We start from the raw sequence: 20,990 nt of genomic DNA, 5'->3' as shown, positions 1-20,990 counted from the left end.
GCCGATGGCCAAGCTCGGCGGCTGCGGCTCTGACGCCCGGGCCCAAACCCCCGAGCCCGGGCCTGCTGCGGGGACCCAGCAGCACGCACGCTGCGCCCAACCCCTAGGGTTACCATTCGTCCGGATTTACCCGGACATGTCCTCCTTTTGTGTGCTAAAAATAGCGTCCGGGGGGGATTTGTAAAGCACTCACAATGTCCGGGATTTCCCCCTCCCCCGGCAGAGCAGAGCGAGCGGCTGGGAGGGCTGCAGGAAAGTCCCGGGCTGGACTCCGGAGCAGCTTCCTCCTCCCACCCCCCCCTCCCTGCATTCTGAACCGGCCGGCAGCTCCTCCTCCTGCAGCCCGCTCCGGCAGCCCTGTGCAGGGCCAGGGACCGGGTTTTGTGTTGTGCAGGGGAGCTCAGCCATGTGTCCGGCTGGCACAGAGCCCAACACCCTGTTCTGAGCAGCAGGGTAAGGGGGGGCAGGAGAAGGGACAGGGAGGTTCTGGAGGGGGCAGTCAAGAAACGGGGGGGGCTTTTGGAGGGGAGTGGAGAAAGTTTTGGGCAGTCAGGGTACAGGTAGGGGGTAGGGTCCTGGGGGGCAGTTGGGGGGGGGTCTAAGGAGGGGGCAGTTAGGGGACAAGGAACAGGGAGTCTTAGGTAGGGGGTGGGGTTCTGGAGGGCAGTTAGGAGCAGGGGTCCCAGGAGGGGGCAGTCAGGGGACAAGGAGCGGGGGAGTAGGGGGCTGGGAGTTCTGGGGGGGGGGCTGTCAGGGGGCAGGAGTGCGGAGAGGGATCGGAGCAGTCAGGGGACAGGGAGCAGAGGGGTTTAGATGGGTTGGGAGTTCTGGGGGGAGCTGTCAGGGGGCAGGAGTGCGGAGAGGGATCGGAGCAGTCAGGGGACAGGGAGCAGAGGGGTTTAGATGGGTTGGGAGTTCTGGGGGGAGCTGTCAGGGGGCAGGAGTGCGGGGAGGGATCGGAGCAGTCAGGGGACAGGGAGCAGAGGGGTTTAAATGGGTTGCGAGTTCTGGGGGGGAGCTGTCAGGGGGCAGGAGTGGGGAGAGGGATCGGAGCAGTCAGGGGACAGGGAGCAGAGGGGTTTAGATGGGTTGGGAGTTCTGGGGGGGGCTGTCAGGGGGTGGGGAGTGGTTGGATGGGGCGTGGGAGTCCCAGGGGTCTGTCTCGGGGTGGGGGTGTGGATAAGGGTTGGGGCAGTCAGGGGACAAGAGGCAAGGAGGCTTAGATAGGGAGTGGAGTCCCGGGGGGCAGTTAGGGGCAGGGGTCCCAGGAGGGGGCAGTCAGGGGACAAGGAACGGGGGGAGGGTTGGGGGTTCTGGGGGGGCGGGAAGTGGGAGGGGCGGGGCTAGGGCGGGGCTCCTCCCGTCCTCTTTTTTGCTTGTTGAAATATGGTAACCCTACCAACCCCTGGCCAGTCGCGTCTGGGCTGCTGCCCAGCTGGTGCTATCCCGTGGCGGCCCCGGAGTGGGGGCAGCAGGCCCCAGCCCCCCCATCCCGCTCGGGTCCCGCAGGGGAACGAACGGGCCTGGGCTGCCAATGCCTCCGCCCGGGGCCGCCGGGGGATAGCACCAGCTGGGCAGCAGCCCAGACACGACTGGCCAGGGGCTGGGCGCAGCGTGCACGCTGCCGGGTCCCTGCAGCAGGTCCGGGCTCGGGGGGTTCGGGCCCGGGCGCCAGAGCCACAACCGCCGAGCGCTATGGCCGCTTCCTCCCCCCGCGGCAGTGGGAGCTGCAGCAGCGGCTGCTCCTGAGTCCCGCTGCCCAGGAGGGGAGAACAGCCACCGCCTGGCCCCGCGGGCCGCTCCCCTACTCTCCCTACCACCCGACTGAGTCCTGCCTGCTCGGGGCCAGGCCGGACTCTCACTCACCCCGGCCCTGCGCTTCCCCTGCGTCTCCTGGGCCTCCCTCCAGCGCTTGCGGAGGGAGGAGGAATGGTGAGCCCGGGGAAGAGGCGGGGATTCGGGGAGGGAGCCAATGTGGGGAGGAGGAGACCGGGGCGGGGGGGGAGGGGGGGCACGAGCACATCCGGGCTCCGGAGCATTTCCTTGTTTGTCCAGTGTCCTGACCGCACGTCGGTCGGGACGCGGGACAAACAAGGAAATATCGGGACAGTCCCGATAAAATCGGGACGTCTAGTCACCCTAGTAAAACCACACAAAAGACCAGATTTCAGGGGGAGAGACCAGATTTCACGGTTTCTGATGCATTTTTCATGGCCGTGAATTTGGTAGGGCCCTACTTATGTGGCCTTATGTACCATATTTGGAAACAGTTATTAAAAACAGTCTCAGCTAAAATGGTTGTGCAGGCCAGTGTGGACTATTTGTTAAAGATATTTTGAGAAAGTTATTCTCCACCACACCAATCAGCACAGCTGTGTTACCTGAAGCCATTTTTAAAAACAGTGATTAAAAATTGTTTCATCATAAGAGAAAATACAAACAGGGGTCCTCTCTCTCTCTTACTCTCTTCCTCATTCACCATAATACTGGGATAAGATCACTCCACTTAGTTTTCTTTTCACTTCAATGATAGGGAGCCATGTGACCTTTCATCGGTCGGCACCTTTGTCTGAGCGGTTTAATAAGAAACTATTAAATAGACGTTGCACAATTTCAAGACAAGTGATCCAGGAAGTCCCAAAGTCATAGAATGGATGGATTATAAACAAGGATTTTACTAACACTTAGAAAACTTCCGCATTTCAATGTTCTATCTGGCATCTAGAATCCACAGACTCTATGAGGCTTAAACAAGAAAAGTAGCAGACTGCCAGATGAAATTGTTGTTCAAGCTATGAGGAACATTAACGTGTGGAAGCCTAAGCTAGTCAGTCTTCTTTCTGTTTACTGCATATGGATTTCTACAGTATATTGTACTTTCTTGATTAATTGTCAGAATTTATGTACAGGCGGCCTGGTAAGTTTTGGAAAAAATTATACTTACCTCTTAGATATATGATTGTTGCTACCACAATTATCATTTTCTAATGCAAACCACTTTATTTGAAATTGTATGTAAAGAACCTATGTGGGCAAAACTGGGGGCTGAAATTATGTTTTTAAAATTGAGTTTGAAGTGGAAAAATGGATATCATACTTTTTAAAGGGGAAACCCAGTTAATCATACTCCATCTGAATTTTATTTCCCCTCTGTTACAATGATTCATCAGATTACTGTAACTGAAAGAGACTACAGGAAAAACAAACAAACAACAAAAACTATTTTTTTCAGTTTCTTTTTTTTACAGACTGTCTAATCTACAGCGTTTGCTGTAAAATAAGCTAGTCAATATACCCTTCTATTTGTATGGGTCTTTCACACAGCAACATGGAAAAATAAAACATTTTAAAAATAGGAAAGTGTAACTATAAAATTACAACAATTGGCAGGGGACTTAAGTGCAGATGTGGTATATAAAACTGTCTAGCTTTCCATTGCTGGTATCCCTTTAAGTAGAAGAGTGGGTTGTTATATCTTTAATCTTATGTTTTCGTAGTGTTCCTTTGGGTAGTGAAGTGGAATTTATTTGTTTTCCTTTTGCTGATGCATAAAGATGATAAGCCCAAACTCTAACTGAAACCTGATCAATAATTATGCTTCAAATTTCATTTTTATTCGGCTGAGTATGTCGACTGATCTTATCTAGAAGACCATGTACATGTGCACTGTAGAAATGACTTTGTGCGTCTTCTGGCTAATTAGCTCTGTCAGCTCTGAAAAATATACTGATTATGGACATGAAATGTACAGGATGGATGTACCAGGTACACAATCTTATTAAAATGGCCAGTCTTTAAAACCTGTTTCTGATGCAGAAAAGAGCCCTGGCAGCAGTGAAAGGGTTACTCATCTTTCCTGCTATGAGCTTAGGTGGTAATAATATTCCTAACACGGATTCTTTGATTAATTTTTAAATAAATTCTGAATGAGAAATGCTCTGTCCCTCTTCATAGAACTCTTCTTTAAAAGCCAAACATGTGGCATCCATATTCCATATGCCACTTAAAAATATTGTGACGGGGACTGAAATGAGGAAAAGCTGGTCTCAAGGTCAGTACAGTTCAAAGCTTCCATTTCCCCATCCAAAGGGTACCTGTGTGATCACACCTGCTGTGGGACTGTTTTGCATCAGACAGGGGTTCTTAACCATTGCCACACTATATGCCTCTTATCCTGCAAATGCTTGTGCATGTTCAACTTCTCTCTATGAGAATAGTCCCATGCTTAGAGTTCAGCACATGCTGTAAGCGTTTGTAGGATCAAGTCCTATGACCCCACATTCAGCTACTCAAAGCTGGTTAAATGCATCCCAGAATATTTGCACTTCTGAAGAGGTGCCTGGTTTTGCACAATTCAAACTAGGCGCTCTGGGAATAGGAACCATAGTTCTGAGGCACTTTTGGTACCAGAAGAGAATCAGTTGTCATGTGGTTAGTTATAGCCATTTCGGAAGGAGGCCAGAGGAAAATTTAAAGAAACAAAATCTGTAACATGCATTTTGGAGGTCAGACTCAGTTGGAGTTGTGTCATTTGGGTTCCAGGTTTGTTTCTGAAGCATTTATTATTGTCTCAGTAAATCAGAATAAATTGGAGACGGCTCAGAAAAGAGTCACAAGAACGATTTAAAGGATTGGAAAACATGCCTTATAGGAGCTCAATCAATGTAGCTTAGCAAAGAGAAGGTTAATCACAGTCTATAAATACCTACATAGGGAATAGGAATTTGATAATGGGATCTTCAATTTAGCAGACAATGGTATAGCAAGACCCAATAGCTGGAAGTTGAAGCTAGACAAATTCAGACTGGAAATAAGGCATAAAATGTTAACAGTGAAGGTAGTTAACCAGTGGAACAATTTACAGAGTGTCATGGTGGATTCTCCATCACTAGCAATTTTTAAGTCAAGATTGGATATTCTTTTAAAAGATATGCAGTAGTTCAAAAGGAATTATTTTGGGGGAAGCTCAATGGCCTACAGGAAGTCAGACTGGGTGATCACAGTATTCCCTTCTGGCCTTAGAAGCTATGAATCAGGAGACAAAGGGCCAAATTCCTCCTTGAGATAACTTAATTGACTCCAGCTGACTCCACCAACTTCCATATCCTAATGATACTCTTCGATTACTCTCAAGCAAGTAAGAAGCAATTGTCATTTCAGCAATAATTTTAAAAGTTTCATGTGAGGTGGAAAAAAATTGAAGGAAGGAAGGAAAATGCTAGTAGAGGAAGTACTGGATATCTAATCTCACTTATAAATATATATTTTTTTTGTTTACAGGAAGGAGAGCTTGGCATTAATGCTTGCAATGTTAGTGACATCAATGTAGCTGTGAGTAATGGTTTGCATTGTTACTTATGTTATTGCTGTATAGGGTGCAATAGTCATATTATCTGGTTATAGCTTTGCCAGCATGGTGGATCATATTAAGACTTGATATAAGTAGGTGCAACTCCATTGATTGCAGAGGACTTACATCTAATTACTGCGGGCCTGAATTTGACCCATATTCTTAAAAAGACAGTTTTTTTTTTTTAAAGTGAATTTGCCATAGTGGAGCATAGGTCTCTATTCAGGCTCCTATTTCAATTCAGAGTCTACACAATTCAGAATGAAGAAATATTTGAGATAATTTGGGTCCCCATCAGAATCAGTGTTCCCATGAGTAGGGTGACCATATTTCCTAAAGTACAAAGGGGATGGCCCGGGGCTTGCCCGAGCTGCCCTCCCCCCCCCCCGCGCCAGCATGGCTAGACAGAGCTGCTGCCACTTGGGGCTCCAGCTGACCCCCCGCCCCCCCCCCCCCCAAGCTCCATGCCGCCCAGGGCTGAGGCTGAGTGCCTGAGCCCTATGGCTGGGGCTGACACCCCGCCCCCCTGAGCTCCGTGCTGTCCGTGGCTGGGATTGGGGTTGAGTGTTCAAGCTCCATGCTTCCGGACACTGGGCCTGGGCCTGGGGCTGACCCTCTGAGCCCTGCTGCCTGGCACCTCGCGTTGCCACCCCCCCCCCCCAATGTTCCTCTGTGCCCCACTTCGGGTCACACCCGACTTTTTTTGTAAACTGAGCATTTGTTCGTTTGTGCTTGCGAATTGATCAGTTCGCAGGAGCAAACAGGACAAATGCCCATTTTTGTCAAAGAAATCAAGACAGCTGGCACAGAACTTAAAAAGGAAACTGTCCCGGACAAAATGGGACATATGGTCACCCTACCCATGAGAGGCACATAATTTTTACTGTTGCATTCTGGGTAGTCTAGTAAATTTAAAATAACACACCCATTTTATTTTCTCATAAATTTGACAGGGAGGAAACTGAAAATACTATTTTTTAAGATGTTGTGTTAGACTTCTATAGAGCTATAAATGTTTGGGTTTATACTAGAGATTTCTATAGGTTAACACAAACTTTTGATGGGGTGATTTTTGGAAGGAGCAGCAGCCTTCAGGAGAGGTTCCCTTAGAAATCTTGGATCTCTAACACAGTTCATCCTGATAGCCACAGGGCCCTTGAGGGCTCGTTCCCACTTATTTGCTGGATGCATGGAGGATTCAATCATCAATGTTATCCACAATCTTTAGTGAATTACAGTCTCTCTGCAAATGGCCTTGGGTGTGTGTGGAGGGTGGTGGGGGTCATGTGAGCGTGAAAAGCTAGATTGTCACAATGTTTACTTGGCCATGCAGCTCTGCCCCCTTACTCACCTGTGTCTTTGCTCAGATCGAGAGTTGCCAATTATCATGATTTTCTTATGCTTTGTGATATTTGGTGTTTTTCATAAAGCCCCAGGTCTTGGAGTCAGGTGATTGTGAGAGAATTTCAACATTTTTTTTTTAAAGGAAGTTTGTAGATCTCCTGGAAGCAGAGAAAAGATTGAAATGTAATTAACACAATTTCAAAACCAGAAGATAAATAAAAAATCCAACATTTATTATTAGTTTTAAAAATATCATGATGTTAAGCCAATTTCATGATTTTTGGAAGGTCCATTTTTGAATGTTTCAGCCTGTTTATGGCAAATTTGTTCCTTCTCTCTATCAGTGAGCCAGGAGTAGACTTGAAAGGACTGCTTGCTCCACCCTGTCCAGATCAAGGAAAGAGCTTTATGATGGGGGTGAATTAATTAATTTACTTCCTTCCTGGAGCAAGAGAGGAACTGGAGCTCCCTGGGCCAAAATTCATTCTTTGTTTTGTTCCTGGAGCTTTGCAGCAGGCACCATCCCTCTCTCAGGGCACAGTGTAAAGCTGCAGTCTAGACCAAAATAATGGAGTTGCACACCAGCCATTACAGTACCCTCAATCACGATGGCTGTGTCAAGGTCCTGTCTAGAAGTGGTTGTGTGGATCACTCACACAAACTTCTATGTGTATTCATTATATTAATTTTCAGGGGAAACTTTCAGGAGTTTTATCTGTCTATCTAGCCCCATTACCATAGTGTATAAGTATCTCAAAATATTTAATGTATTTATCTTCATGAGGAAGAGAAGTGCTGTTACCCCATTTTACACATGGGAACTGAGGCATAGAAAGTTTACGTTTGCCCAAGATAATCTCAGAAGTCTGTGGTAGAGCAAGAAATTGACCCTAGGTTTCCCAGATTAGCATCCTAACCACTGGACCATCCTTCCTCCTTGTTTGTCTGACTGCAACTATTTTAAAGTACTAACTATTCACTGTCTTTCTTGCAGTGCACACAGGGATGTCGATTTTGGAATGCAACAGTACAAAAAAGTTGCCCATTGCAATGTGTAAGTACTGTATTAGTCAAAGTTCCACTTCCTATGCTTTGATTTTGTCTGATAAATTATCCAAAAGTATTCTACCAAACCAGTCTTTTTATAATAAAAAATATAATAGCCATAATTTGTTTTCCAGTAAGTTGATATGTTTCTTATTGGCATATGTAACATCATATTATTAGTTCAGAAGTCTTCGAAATAGAGTACATTACCCTGGGAATCACTAGTTCTTGGCATGGGGGTACCTTCACAATACAAACCTGCATTATGTCTGCCACAGTGTGGTGGGAACAGAGAACACTAACATTCAATGAAAATTAAACTCCCCTTCTGGGTTTTCAGTCAGTTAAATTGTCAGTGTTCAACACCTTTCTGCACCAGGCCCTTTAGACCCCTATCTTTAGAATACATGTTATCACCATGTTTCCTGTTGTTAACCGATAGTATCTGGACAAGAACTAGCACAGGTTCTGGGACAGTTGCCAGGGAAAAGTTTGAGAGGAACTGGGTTCCTTTTCTTGAGAAATCTGGAGCTCAGTCAGACTTGACGTAATTCAAATGCTGGCCTTCCAGTTTTGAATTTGGATTTCTTCTTTTCAGCCGTTTGTCACTGAAAAGCATTTGCTATGTACTCTGTGTGTGTAAGAAATGTCTGATGAGTTAATACTACCTTATTTGCAATATTGGACTATTGAAAGACTATATTCCTGCTCAGCATGTCTCTTTTTGTTTGCTTCTCTACAGAATCAGACCTACATCAGAGCATGTGAGGTAAGTTAAATGCCAATAAGACCAGTATAAACACCCTAAAATGATAACTTCAGTTCACACAGCAGAATGAAACACAACTTAGATACCCAAAATTTTAAATCCAGGTGTCTGGTTGTGTTGTGCAAACCCTGTGGCATTACATTACTGTATTCTTGTTAAAAACATAAGATACACAGTGTACATTGGCCTAGAAATGAAGCTTGAATGTAGATGTGTATAGATGAGGTTTTCAAACCAGGGCATAGATTTTATTTATTTTTAAGCCTGTGAAGGAGAAAAGATGGTCTGGTGGCTAAAGACTGGACTGGGGCTGAGTTCTGTTCTTGGCTATGCCACAGACTTGCTGTGTGATTTTGGGTAACATGTTAATCTCTGTGGGCCTCAGTGTCCCTTCTGTAAAATGGTTAATAGCTCTTTTCCTCACAGGGCCATTATGAGGCCACTTCATTGATGTATGTGAGTTGCTCAGATACTGTCGTGATGAGTGCCATAGAAAATGCCTATAAACAAACAATGCAATTTTCTTACAGATGTTCAATAGTACCTTTTCCCAAGAGTAGTCCCATTAAAGTTAGTTGGAACACCGATGGAATAAGGTGCTACTCAACATGAATAAGGGTGTCAGAATCTGGCACTTAAAGGGGGAATTTCCACCAACAAGGATTTCTTGGTTTCATGGGGAATAGATGGCAAATTTGCCTTTAAAAATCTCCAGGGAAAAGTTTATTATTATTTTCCTCAGCAAGAACCAAAACAAAATCAGGTTTAGGGCTGTAGCAATTAATTGTCAGTAGGAAAAGGAAGAAGGAAAACATGAAATAAAGAAAAAAGACAGGAAATATGTCTGTTGAATGGAGCACTTTATAGTTTCTTCAAAGCAGTACAAACCAGTTGATGCGCATATGTTTAAGAGAAGGTGAGCCCATAACCTAAACATTCTTGACTGTCAATGATTAAGACATTAAATAGACCTGCAGCTGACAGTTTGTAAAGCTGTTGTAACATATTGTGACCATATTTCTTATGCTGAATACGGGACACCTGGTACAATTACTCGTATTCAAGCAAGTTCAACAGCAATCAATCAGAATTATGTAGTACAAACATTCAAATTAACATCAGGTTGACTGAGCCCCTGTTAAAAAGAAATACTGCGTAGTTGGATTCTTTTTATTTACCTTCTTATCTTTAAGGCTTTAGGGTTCACACAGGAAGGGGTGACACCCTCCCCACTCCCATACACCTCTCTCAAACGGGTGGTGGTGGTGGTGACGACCTATCTGACTCTTCCTGCCCCGGCGCTCTCCGCCCTCCATGCCTGGCTGGGCCCCTGGGATGGACCCACCTCTCCTGGTACCAGCTGCCATGTCTTCCCAAGGCAACATGTGCAGGGGGGACGCAGGGTCACATGCTCCCCTCCCCAGATTTCTGCCAGGTTCACACCAGAATGTGGCCAGCAGCAGCCTTTTGGCAGTGTGTGGGAGGGAAGGGACGGGAGCTGCTTCCAGCTACAAGGGGGGAAGGGATGATCTAGCCCATGTCTTTGCAGAGCTCATCTCTTCTTGCCCCTGCCCCCACCTCGCATGTGGCTGGAAGCAGCTTGTCCCTTCCTGCCTGCACAGTGTCGAAAGGCTGCTACTGGCCACCTACATAACTGAGCTGCCTCTGGCTACAGCACAGGCTGGAAGGGGTTGAGCCCTAAGGATGCATAGTGCACTAGGGCCCAGGGAACCTGACTGCAGGGGCTTCATGGAAACCGGCCAGAGAGGTGACTCAGTAGGGGAGGGTACCTACGGGGCGGAGCAGCCATGTGCTCCCTGAGGGCAGGACCCAGGGTGGGGGTGGTGAAGAGGGTGCTAAGCCCCTTCCCCAGGGGCTGCTGTGGAGCCTGCAGGTTCAGGGTGGGAATAGGCTGGAAATTGCTTCCCCACCCCCACCACTCCAGAGCTTAGCTGAGAGAGGCTTCCCTGTACCAGTGCTGTGCAGGGCTTTGGCACATGCAGGGCTTGGCTCCTCCTGGCCAGAGCCCCGGGCCAGAGGATCTTGGGCTTTCCCAGGATGCCAGCCCAGCCAGAGGCAGTGGGGGAAGGAAGGAGCCTGCCAGCCAGGCTGTTGGTGAGCTGAGCGTTCTGACCAGGGGCTGGTTCTCTGCACAGCGCTGGGAGTGGGATGCGCCCTGCTGGGGGGAATATGGAGGAGCAGCAGGGCTAGGGTGGTGGTGAAGGGGCAAAGAAGGGAGAGGACAGCAAGAGGGGGAGCACGTAAAGGGCCGATGGGTAGGCAGCAGAAGTGACTCGTAACTGGCTGCTGCCTGCCCACACTCACCAGCCACCGCAGCTCGCAGCGCACAGCCAGCACTGGCCGCAAATGGGATGGGTGGCCGAGAGCTGGCACGCAGCGGGGGCAGACTAGCAGGCGTAGTGGCCAGTACTGATGGTGGGCGGGTGGCTGGCAAGCCGGGATCCGGCCAGCAGCAGGACCCACCGCTACTGATGGGGGGAGACAGAAAATATGGGACAATTTGCCCATTTTAAAGAAAAAGTCTGGACACCTACAGGAGGGCTTAAATACGGGACTGTCCCTTTAAAAATGGGACATCTGGTCACCCAATTCAATGCTGTCCTAGTGCCACACAGAAGCATGACTGCTGGTATTTGTACTGTTTGCCTTTCCTTGACCAAGATATTTCTCTTGGAAACATTGCATCTTGCTAATAATATTAAAACACAAAGAGCCACTTCTTTAATGCAGGAACTTGGGAAATAAACCTTTACTTTGTGCTAGGGCAATTTTCTCTTATCAGTTTCAGTGAGCTGCAGGAAATGTGTACAGTAGAATCATTGACAGTTACCAAGACAAAAAATGCCACCTAATATAACATGTCACCTTAATGACCCAAAAGTTAATTATTACTTGATAGTTGTTTGCTGTATGAACAGAGATTATAAAGCTGGGGTATTTTATCTTCTTCAGCTTTTGTAAGCCAGACAATCTTGCAATGTAAATGAGTCTAAATAAAATACAGCAGAGCAAATGCATTCTCAGGGTGGGGGAGTTTTGTCAGGACTGGCATAAAAAAAAGGATAGTAGCTCCTTTAAGGGTTCTCCTCCTTTGGGAATCGGGAGGGGGAGGGGAGAAGGCATCACCTGAATTGATGGGCAGGCTGGTGGGGCTCAGGTAAGCCATTGGCCCCTGCACACCTGGGGGAGTGTATATAAATCCTGCCCCTCCAGCCTGAGCCCCCTTTCATTCCTGACTAGAAGCCAGAAAAGCAAGCTGGAGTCATTGCTTATTTAGTTATTGACTTTCAGTGAGACTCAGGCTCCTATGCGCTTAAGTCACTTTTAAAAGTAGGCTTAGGATTGTCAGTCATTTGGAAAATATTCCCTCTGCGTCTCAGTTCAGTGGAGCTGTAAAATAGAGCTAGTGAGGCTTCCTTTGTCTATCTTCTCTATTTGGATGGTAAGCTCTTTGGGGCAGGGACTCTCTTCTTACTATGTATATGTTCAGTGTGGGCTGCACTGGGGCTCTGGGGGTGGTTAAGACCTATAGACACAACGATAACACAGATAAAAAATAATAACAAGAAGTTAGATGGTAGATGTGTTTTTTAAAAAAACGTCCAATACAGCTTATTGGCCAAGAGCAGGGAGCATTTGTGGGAAATAGGTGAAGCAAGAAGGGCTGGGCTCAATGCTGAAGGCTTCTCATTAATAGTAAGTTAAATGGGCCATATTCTGCTTCCCTTCCTCAGATATCCTTATTGAAGTCTTAAATGTGTCAAGTGAGCAGGAATTGTCCCCAGATTTGTGAGTTGCAGTAAATGGGCTATATAGGGAATATAGAGCCTGACCCAATGCCCATTGAAGTCAATGGAAAGACTGCCATTGATGCCAGTAGATTTTTGGAATGAGCCTAAGGTGCCAATGTTTTTAGAATGAATATAACTATTTTTGTGGTATTCATGTGTACTAGAAATGTGTCTGGATGCTTCTAAGAAGACATCCCATTGAAACAAAACTAACTGGCAAGTTCTATGTCTTATACAGAGAGTTTCCTGTAAGTTTGGCTGCAGCTGTGCAGAGGAGGCTTATGGTGCTGAAGTACAAGGTAAGGACGGACATAGTGCTGTGCCATAACCCAGGGTTTGCTGAACTCATTTCTAGGAGTATCCTTTTGCATTTGTTATCTGCTTTTCTTTGAACAGGGCCAGGAATGTCTTGTTCCTTTTCTGATTCTTATTGTAACTTAAAAGTAAAGAGATGGCTGCTGTATTACAAAAAGTAGGCTTTTTCTTCCAGGAACTTGGGAATTTTGGGATATAAATGCAGAAGTTTATGGTGGGATTTTCAAATGCACTCAGCTATGGCCCAACTCTGCTTCTGTTGAAGTCAATGGTAAAAACTCCTTTTGATTTCCATGGGAGCAGTTAGGCCAATGCTTAGTGCATTTGAACCCCACCCTGAGCGATCTACCAGGGGTGCTGGAACAATTTGTATAGTGGGGATGCTGAGAGCCACTGAACCAAACTGAAAACCCTGTATATGTTGGAAACCACTTCAAGCTGGGGGTGCGGCAGCAGCCTCAACACCCTTAGTTCCAGCACCTATGGATCTACCCTATCTGACTGAAAAAATGTAGGGATTTCCATTCAGCAAAGCTTTATAATAAATGCTTTGCTGAGCTCCGTATCATAATAAAAAAATATATATTGAGGAATTAGCATGCTGCCCGTTGCTTTGGGAACTTGGTGCCTCACATTCAGTTTCAAAACAAGCATATACTAAATATTGGTGATACCAAGGGAAGAAGATTTGTATAAAGTTGCACAGCAAACCCATGCTTTGCCTGAATGGAAATATATTAAAAGGCATGACTGAATAGGCACATGTTACTTTGTGCCCTAATATGATCAAACCCTGTATCTGACAAGACAGCAGAGAGCAAGTTCCACAACTGGTTGCATTCTTCTGAAAAGTTTTGCTGTTAGCCCTAGAAAGGTAAATCTGAGGGACTAAAAGCATGAATGTCCCACCTCAGATCCTCCCAGCTGTGATAGGACATAGGGAGGGAGCCATATTGCGATGGTTCTAAGTTACAGTATAACTCTGGCATACCACAAATGTGCATTGACAAAAGCAGCCTTGATTTTGTTATGGACTAGGGACTTCACTTAAACCAAACCAAACCAAACCAATTAAGAAAGTATTTCCAATTTTGTCACAGATAGTAATTTCATCATGGTTGTGAAATTCTAAGTAGAATGGAACCAACATTTTAAATGGAAGATGTCCTATTCTTTATTCCATGTCTAATTTCTGTAGTGTCTGTTATCTGCAAGTTCATCATTTGACAGGTCATCCAATTATGACCTTCCACATGATCGTTTAAATATTGGTCGCCAATCCAGCAAAGCACTAAACATATGTTTAACTTGTGTAGTTCAGTAGAACACTTCACTGGGACTATCCAAGTGCTTAAAATTAAACACATGCTTTAGTGCTTTGCTGGTTTGGGGACCAATATTTTAAAGCATGTGTTTAACTTTGAGCACCCGAATAATCCCATTGAAGCATGTACGTGACTGCACATGTGCTTAACCTTAAGCACATGCTTTAGTGTTTTGATGGAAGGAGTTTCCCTTCAAAGTTTTACCAATCACTGAGTGGAGAAGGACGTGAGGACAGTAAAGAAATGGACAGATCTCCCAAAGCTTCCATTTAAGGGATATAGCTTAACATAATAGGCCAGATTCACCACTAACACAGATGGGTATGTCTCCATTGACTTCAGTATAGCTGCACCCACTTACACCAGTGATGAGTTTGGCCAATTAATATTAATGTATCAATTGTCTTATAACATTACTATGGTTCGTTCTGTAACTCTTTTCCTGATATGCATGTTTTCCATGTTTTTATCAGCTTCACAACTGCTGAATGTGCCAGGCCCCTGGGGCAAGATGCACTTTACTTTTACCCAATGTACTAGGTGTGTCACCACCAAAGTGTATTCCAGCGTAACATCAATCCTTTAGAGAATGCTGCTGCATTCTCCTACTGCCCAGAAGCTGCCACAGAATACCCCAGGGAGAGGATTAATGATTTAAGCCTTATTTGTGTTTTTATTGTTTTCCACACTCAGATTATTTGAACACACCTACAGCACCATTTGCATCTACCATTGGAAGCCACAATGTGACATTGAGATGGAAGTTGGCTAATATCTCTGGGGTGACATATATTATTCAGTGGAAGTACAATCAGCTCCCTGGAGACTGGAAGTATGCTGAGGTAAGGGAGGACAAAATAGTTCCCACTTACTTTTTAAATTAATCTTTTAATAAAACAACCTAGTCTAATTTACAATCCAGTCTTGATTCAGTTGGAAAGGTGTTCTTCACTTCCTCTCCTCACCTATCCTCTATTATTCTTGTACTCTATAAAACAGTTGCCACATTTCACATTAGAGGTGGCTATTTGAGTGGTGAATGACATGATTCTTGTGTATAATTTGTTAAGATTGTAAAGCATTTGGGGATTCTTTGTGTATTTTTGTTATGTTGGTGGTGGATTGTTGGGAATGTTTTTTGTTTATTTTTGTTCTTGGATTTATTTGGGTAAAATGACTAGTTAAGTTTAAGTATATTTTGTTAGGTACCCAGAAGCCTGTGGGTGAGTGGCAACAATTTAAAATTTACTGATGTTAATATATTTAATATTTTACTGTTTTAGCTATTTATTTGCTTAAAATTAGAATATTCTTTAAATTAATTAATTAATTAAGGCTGGAAATTAGAAGATTTCTAACTATCAGAGAAGTGAGGTTCTGGAGCAATAGGCGTAGTGGGGGCAAACAACCTAACTAGTTTTAAGATGGAGCTTGATAAATTTAGGAGCAGGATTATATGTTGGGTTGCTTGCGGTAGCAGGGGATTTGATCTGACCCAGGAGATCTCTTCCAGGCCTATGTTGTATCTTCCTAATATTCTGTTCCATCCATCCAATATTTGATTGGATTTGGCAGTGGGTTTTGAAGAAAGTGTTAAAGGAGGAATTAGTACATAATGTTTAAGGAAAATGAATTATCTAGAACTTGTTCTGCTTTATAAGGGATTCTTGGAATTAGGTCTGTGACATCCTAATACATATATATTGTTTTATGTTGTCATATCAGGCTAGACTGAGATCCTACATGGTAACTCCAGATAGAGGAACAGTGATAATGATTATATGTATGTGTTTTGATCTAGGTAGTATCTGAGCATTCATACACAGTGAGTAACCTTCAAGCCTTCACAGAATATGTGTTTCGAGTAGTTTGGATCATCACATCTCAGATGCAGCTCTATTCTCCGTCTAGTCCCAGTTACCGGACTCATGCATTTGGAGGTAATTACACTGTTGGTCACAGCTTCAAGGGCAGTGCTAAAAAGTTGACTTTCATAAGAACAGCCATACTGTATCCAGTTTCTGACAATGGCCCGTGCCAGATGCTTCAGAGGGAATGAACAGAACAAGGTAATTTTGAGTGATCCATCTCCTGTCATCCAATCCCAGCTTCTGGCAGTGGGAGGTTTAGGGACACTCAAAGTATGGGGCTGTGTCCCTGACCATCTTGGCTATTGGCTGTTGATGGACCTATCCTTCATGAACTTATCTAATTCCTATCCAAGTCATACTTTTGGCCCCACAACATCCCATGTGGATGAGTTGTGTGAAGAAGTACTTCCTTTTGTTTGTTTTAAATCTGCTGCCTATTAATTTTCAATAGCAGAAGAAAACGTAGAAATGGCTGACATGTTAAATGCCTTTTTTGTTTCAGTTTTCACTAGAAAGGTTAGCAGTGATTGGACGATAAACATCAATGTAAATAGTGTGGGATCTGAGGCTAAAATAGGGGAAGAACAAGTTAAGACTTACTTAGATAAATTAGATGTCTTTAAGTTGGCAAAATACACCCTAAAACACTTAAGGAACTGGGTGAGAACCCATGGAGGATGGAAGAGATCCCAGAGGCCTGGAAAAGGGCAAATATACTACCTATCTATAAAAAGAGGAATAAGGACAATCCAGGGATTTATAGATCAGTCATCTTAACTTGGGTACCCAGAAAGAAAATGGAGCAGATAACCAATCAATTTGTAAGTACCTAGAAGATAATAAGGTGATAAATAACAGTCAACATGTATTTGTCAAGAACAAATCATACCAAACCAACCTGATATCCTTCTTTGATAGTGTAACAAGTCTTGTGGATGGGGGAAACAGTAGATGTGATAAATTTTGATTTTTAGAAAGGCTTTTGATACGGTCTCACATGACCTTCTCATAAGCAAACTAGGGAAATACAGCCTAGACGAACCTACTGTGAGGTGGTAAACAACTGGTTGGAAAACTATACTCAGAGAATAGTTATCAAAGGTTCGCGGTCAAGCTGGAAGGGCATATCAAGTGGGGTCCCACAGAGATCTGTCCCATAGGTTCTTGAAATAAGGGTGCTGCTGCACCCTCTGGCTTGAAGTGATTTCCATTATATGGAGGGTTTACAGTTGGGTTCAATGGCTCTCAGTACCCCCACTATACAAAATGTTCCAGTACCCCTGATCTGTCCCAGGTCCAGTTCTATTCAATATCTTCATAAATGATTTGGATAATGTCAGAGAGTACACTTATAAAATACCATTGATACCATGCGGTGAGGGGTTGCAGGCACTTTGGAGGACAGTATTAGAATTAAAAATGATCTGGACAAACTGCAGAAATGGTCTGAAATAAAGAGGATGAAATTAAATAAGGACAAATGCAAAGTATTCCACTTAGGAAGGGATAATCAATTGCACAAATACAAAATGGGAAAAGACTTCCTAGGAAGGAGTACTGCAGAAAAGGATCTGGGGGTCATAGTGGATAACAAACAAAATATGAGTCACCAATATAATACTCTTGCAAAAAAAAAAAAAAAAAAGCAAACATAAATCTGGGATGTTGTAAGCAAGTCATGTAAATTAATTCTTCCGGTTGACTCAGAACTGTTAAACCTCAACTGGAGTACTGTGTCCAGTTCTGGGCACCACATTTCAGGAAAGATGTGGACACATTGGAGAAAGCTCAAAGGAGAGCAACAAAAATGATTAATGGTCTAGAAAACATGATCTATGAGGAAAAATTGAAAGGATTGGGTTTCTTTAGTTTGGAGAAGAGAAGACTGAGGGGGAACATGGTAACAGTCTTCAAGTATGTACAATATTTGTTATAAAGAAGAGAGCAATACATTGTTCTCCTTATCCACTGAGGACAGGACAAGAAGCAATGGGCTTTAAATTGCAGCAAGAGAGATTTAGGGTAGACATTAGGAAAAACTTCCTAACTATAGGGTGTTCAAGCACTGGAACAAATTACTTAGGGAGGTCGTGGAATCTCCATCATAGGAGTTTTTAAGAAGAAGTTAGACAAATACTTGTCTGGGATTGTCTGGATTATATTTAGTTCTACTTCAGTGCAGGGGACTGGACTACGTGACCTATCGAGGTCCTTTCCAGTTCTATATTTCTATGATTCATGGATGACCCCCAGTTCTTGTATTATGTGAAGGGATAAATTACATTTCCCTATTCACTTTCTCCACACCATTCATAATTTTGCAGACCCCTTAATCATCTCTGGTTTAAGATAAAAAGTCTCAGTCTTTTTAATCTTTCCTCATATGGATACTGTTCCATATCCCTAATCAGTTTCTTTGCCCTTCTCTGAACCTCTGCACCAATATTAACATATCTTTTTTGAGACAGAGTGACCAGACCTGCATGCAATATTCAAGGGGTGGGTGTACCATGGATTGATATAGTGGCATTATGATGTTTTCTGTCTTATCTATCCCTTTCAGAAGGATATGTTCATTATATGTTGTAAAATTGCAGACTGCTAGGTAATATTACTACAGACTCTTTAGCTTAATCTGAAAGAGTTTGAGCTGAATTTTCAGTTATGATTCCTACTTAGTCTCCACAAAAGGGCATATGGAAGTGTTTGCTTTTTCAAAATTATGAGGGCAGATTGGATCGTTGGATGCTCAGTTACCTGATCTATGTTCACGCAGCTTTTTGAGTGCAAATGCTTTGATGATTATTTTTGTAGACACAACTGATGGCTGAAACTTTTGGCCTTGATGGGCTAGTTTGCATTTCTAAAGTTTGTTCAAGTTAAAATGTGTTTAACTGCAGCAATAGAATGGAAAAAGCTCGATAATCTTACATTTCTCTGCAATAGTGAGACAAAGATGACTTATAATCCATTTGTTTGACTCAAAGCATCACTAATGACCCTCTGAATGGGTTTCCATTTTAAACATTTATTTTCAGGTGTTTACAAAGTTTTAAAATTACAACAATAAGGTTGAAAGAAAAAGAGGAAAAGCTACATGAGTAGGAATGGGCTAAACCTATCTGAAAAAATGCAAATCTCTCCATCACACATGTAACTTTAATCACGTATGCTTACAACATTCCTTTTTAAATGAAAGGGCTGTGGGCAGAAGAGGGAGTAGATATTGTATGTATATTTTCTAACCTTTAAGAAGTGCTCTTGATGCATTTGTATGCCAGTGTAGAGAGTCACATGCTGCTAGTGTGTCTCATCGTTTTTGCTGTGCTGTCTCTAGTTTATTTTCCCCTTTATGGTCTGTGAGGTAGTTAACAACTGCCTCATGGGGTGAATGCATTGTGCATTCAGAACTATCATATCTCTTACATAATTATATTTCCACTTTTTTGCATGGTGAGCTTCTGTGGCTTGTGACCATTGCAGTGTGAAAGTCATGTGTCTTTGTTCTCAAATGTAATTTTTCAGCCCATCTCTAAATGACTTTTTTGGGCTTTTGCATTGACAGTGATAGCATTTTTAACACATCTTCTTGCCCTTGTAGGGATACATAGGGAAAATGCCAAGTCTCTTTTACCTCTGAATATTATCATGTATATCCAAGGTATATATAGCAAGAAAAAAATCGGTACAAAATATATTGTACCCACCACCAAACAAAATCCACAGTGACTTTTATGTGAAGTTCAGCGCACCAGGGCAGGAAGAAACTATCAACTTAGTAACATTCTTGCTATGCAAAGAAGCAATATTAGTTTAAGCAAATTTCACAATATTTGCCTGCAATTTGGCTTTAAGTAACCATTTGACTCAATGGCTACTTTATCAGTTTGTTATAAAACGAAGATAAGAAATGACGCACTAACTGGAGCATTCAGATAGAACCAGCTTCAGGATATGAGCTCTCCTTCAATTGGTGATGTAGAACTTGCTTCACATTGATAGGAAATATGCTTATATATATGAATAAGACATAGTGAAGGTACACTTTGTTACTTTTTCAACTCACATCTAATTGCATGTTAAATCTCATCCTGTGGTAACACTGGAAGTCAGCGGAGATTTAAAGTTCCCTGTATTTGCAGAAGTCTTCTTCCTAGCATATGCACAACGTGTTTCACGTGGCACATGACCAGTATTCATCACAAAAATTTGGTCCACTGGTTGGATTATTAGCTTCCCTGGCTTGGGCTGGGTACCAACGGGGAGTGTGACATGAATGCTGATCTATGCTCCCCTTTGCAGAAACTGATATTGGTGTTCAATAGGGGAAAGGAGAAATAGTACTTGTTTTAGGCTTTAGGCTTCAAAGCTCATTGAAATCAATATGAGTCTTTCCATTCTATTCTCTGGGTTTTGGATAAGGGTAGACCCTTAAGCAACTATAACTAAAGTGTTAGTGCAAACTCTTTGTTTGAGGCATAAAAAGAATCTTTGTTCAAGTTCCTTTTTGTTGCATTCACTTGTATTGCGCTGGTTGTGAACCTGTTATGTAAATCACTAGGTTATATTTAAATTAGACCTGGCTAACCCTCAAAAGATTTAGATGTTTAAGTGGATAAGTTTCTAAAAGTTTAGACATTAATAGTCATAATGAATTTAGATTTATATAGCGCCTCTCATGCTGAAGGGAATGGGTAAATGCTTTCAGAACTAAAGGCAGCACTATAGAAAATTAGCCTAAGGTGTAGGCTACATTCTGGAGGTAGGACGACAACCAAATGGGTGCACAGCACTTTGTACAATGGAGTGGGAGGGGAATTTTGGCTAAGGACATACATGGGTATGGGTAGACCCTTAAGCAACTATAACTAAAGTGTTAGTGCAAACTCTTTGTTTGAGGCATAAAAAGAATCTTTGTTCAAGTTCCTTTTTGTTGCATTCACTTGTATTGCGCTGGTTGTGAACCTGTATCACAGGATCCATAGTAACTAGTCACAGCAGATAGCCCCTTAGTTTTTAAGGTCCCCTCTGAAGCCCCCACACATAAAATTATGTGGTTCTAATTTGTCTACCTCATAATGATGGAAGGATGGACTGACTTGGGATTTTGACCCATGGCTTCAGGTGATGTGGTGACAAAACAATAAAGTCTCATGC

At 43.5% G+C, this 20,990-nt stretch overlaps 1 protein-coding gene across 1 annotated transcript in view; it reads left to right on the top strand.

Annotated features, from left to right (window-relative positions):
* Positions 1 to 2,586: 2,586 nt before the first annotated feature.
* The window catches only part of ROS1 (ROS proto-oncogene 1, receptor tyrosine kinase), a 95,877-nt gene continuing 77,473 nt past the window's right edge, over positions 2,587 to 20,990 (top strand). The window contains 7 exon segments of the mRNA XM_042847618.2: positions 2,587 to 2,917; positions 5,281 to 5,331; positions 7,689 to 7,748; positions 8,484 to 8,510; positions 12,561 to 12,621; positions 14,656 to 14,804; positions 15,764 to 15,902. Of these exon segments, the coding sequence (XP_042703552.2) occupies positions 2,795 to 2,917; positions 5,281 to 5,331; positions 7,689 to 7,748; positions 8,484 to 8,510; positions 12,561 to 12,621; positions 14,656 to 14,804; positions 15,764 to 15,902 (610 nt within the window). The 5' untranslated portion in view covers positions 2,587 to 2,794.

The sequence above is a fragment of the Chrysemys picta genome, chromosome 3, assembly GCF_011386835.1.
Source record: "Chrysemys picta bellii isolate R12L10 chromosome 3, ASM1138683v2, whole genome shotgun sequence".
In the NCBI taxonomy this organism is placed as follows: domain Eukaryota; kingdom Metazoa; phylum Chordata; order Testudines; family Emydidae; genus Chrysemys; species Chrysemys picta.
This window is presented reverse-complemented; position numbering and strand designations above follow the sequence as displayed.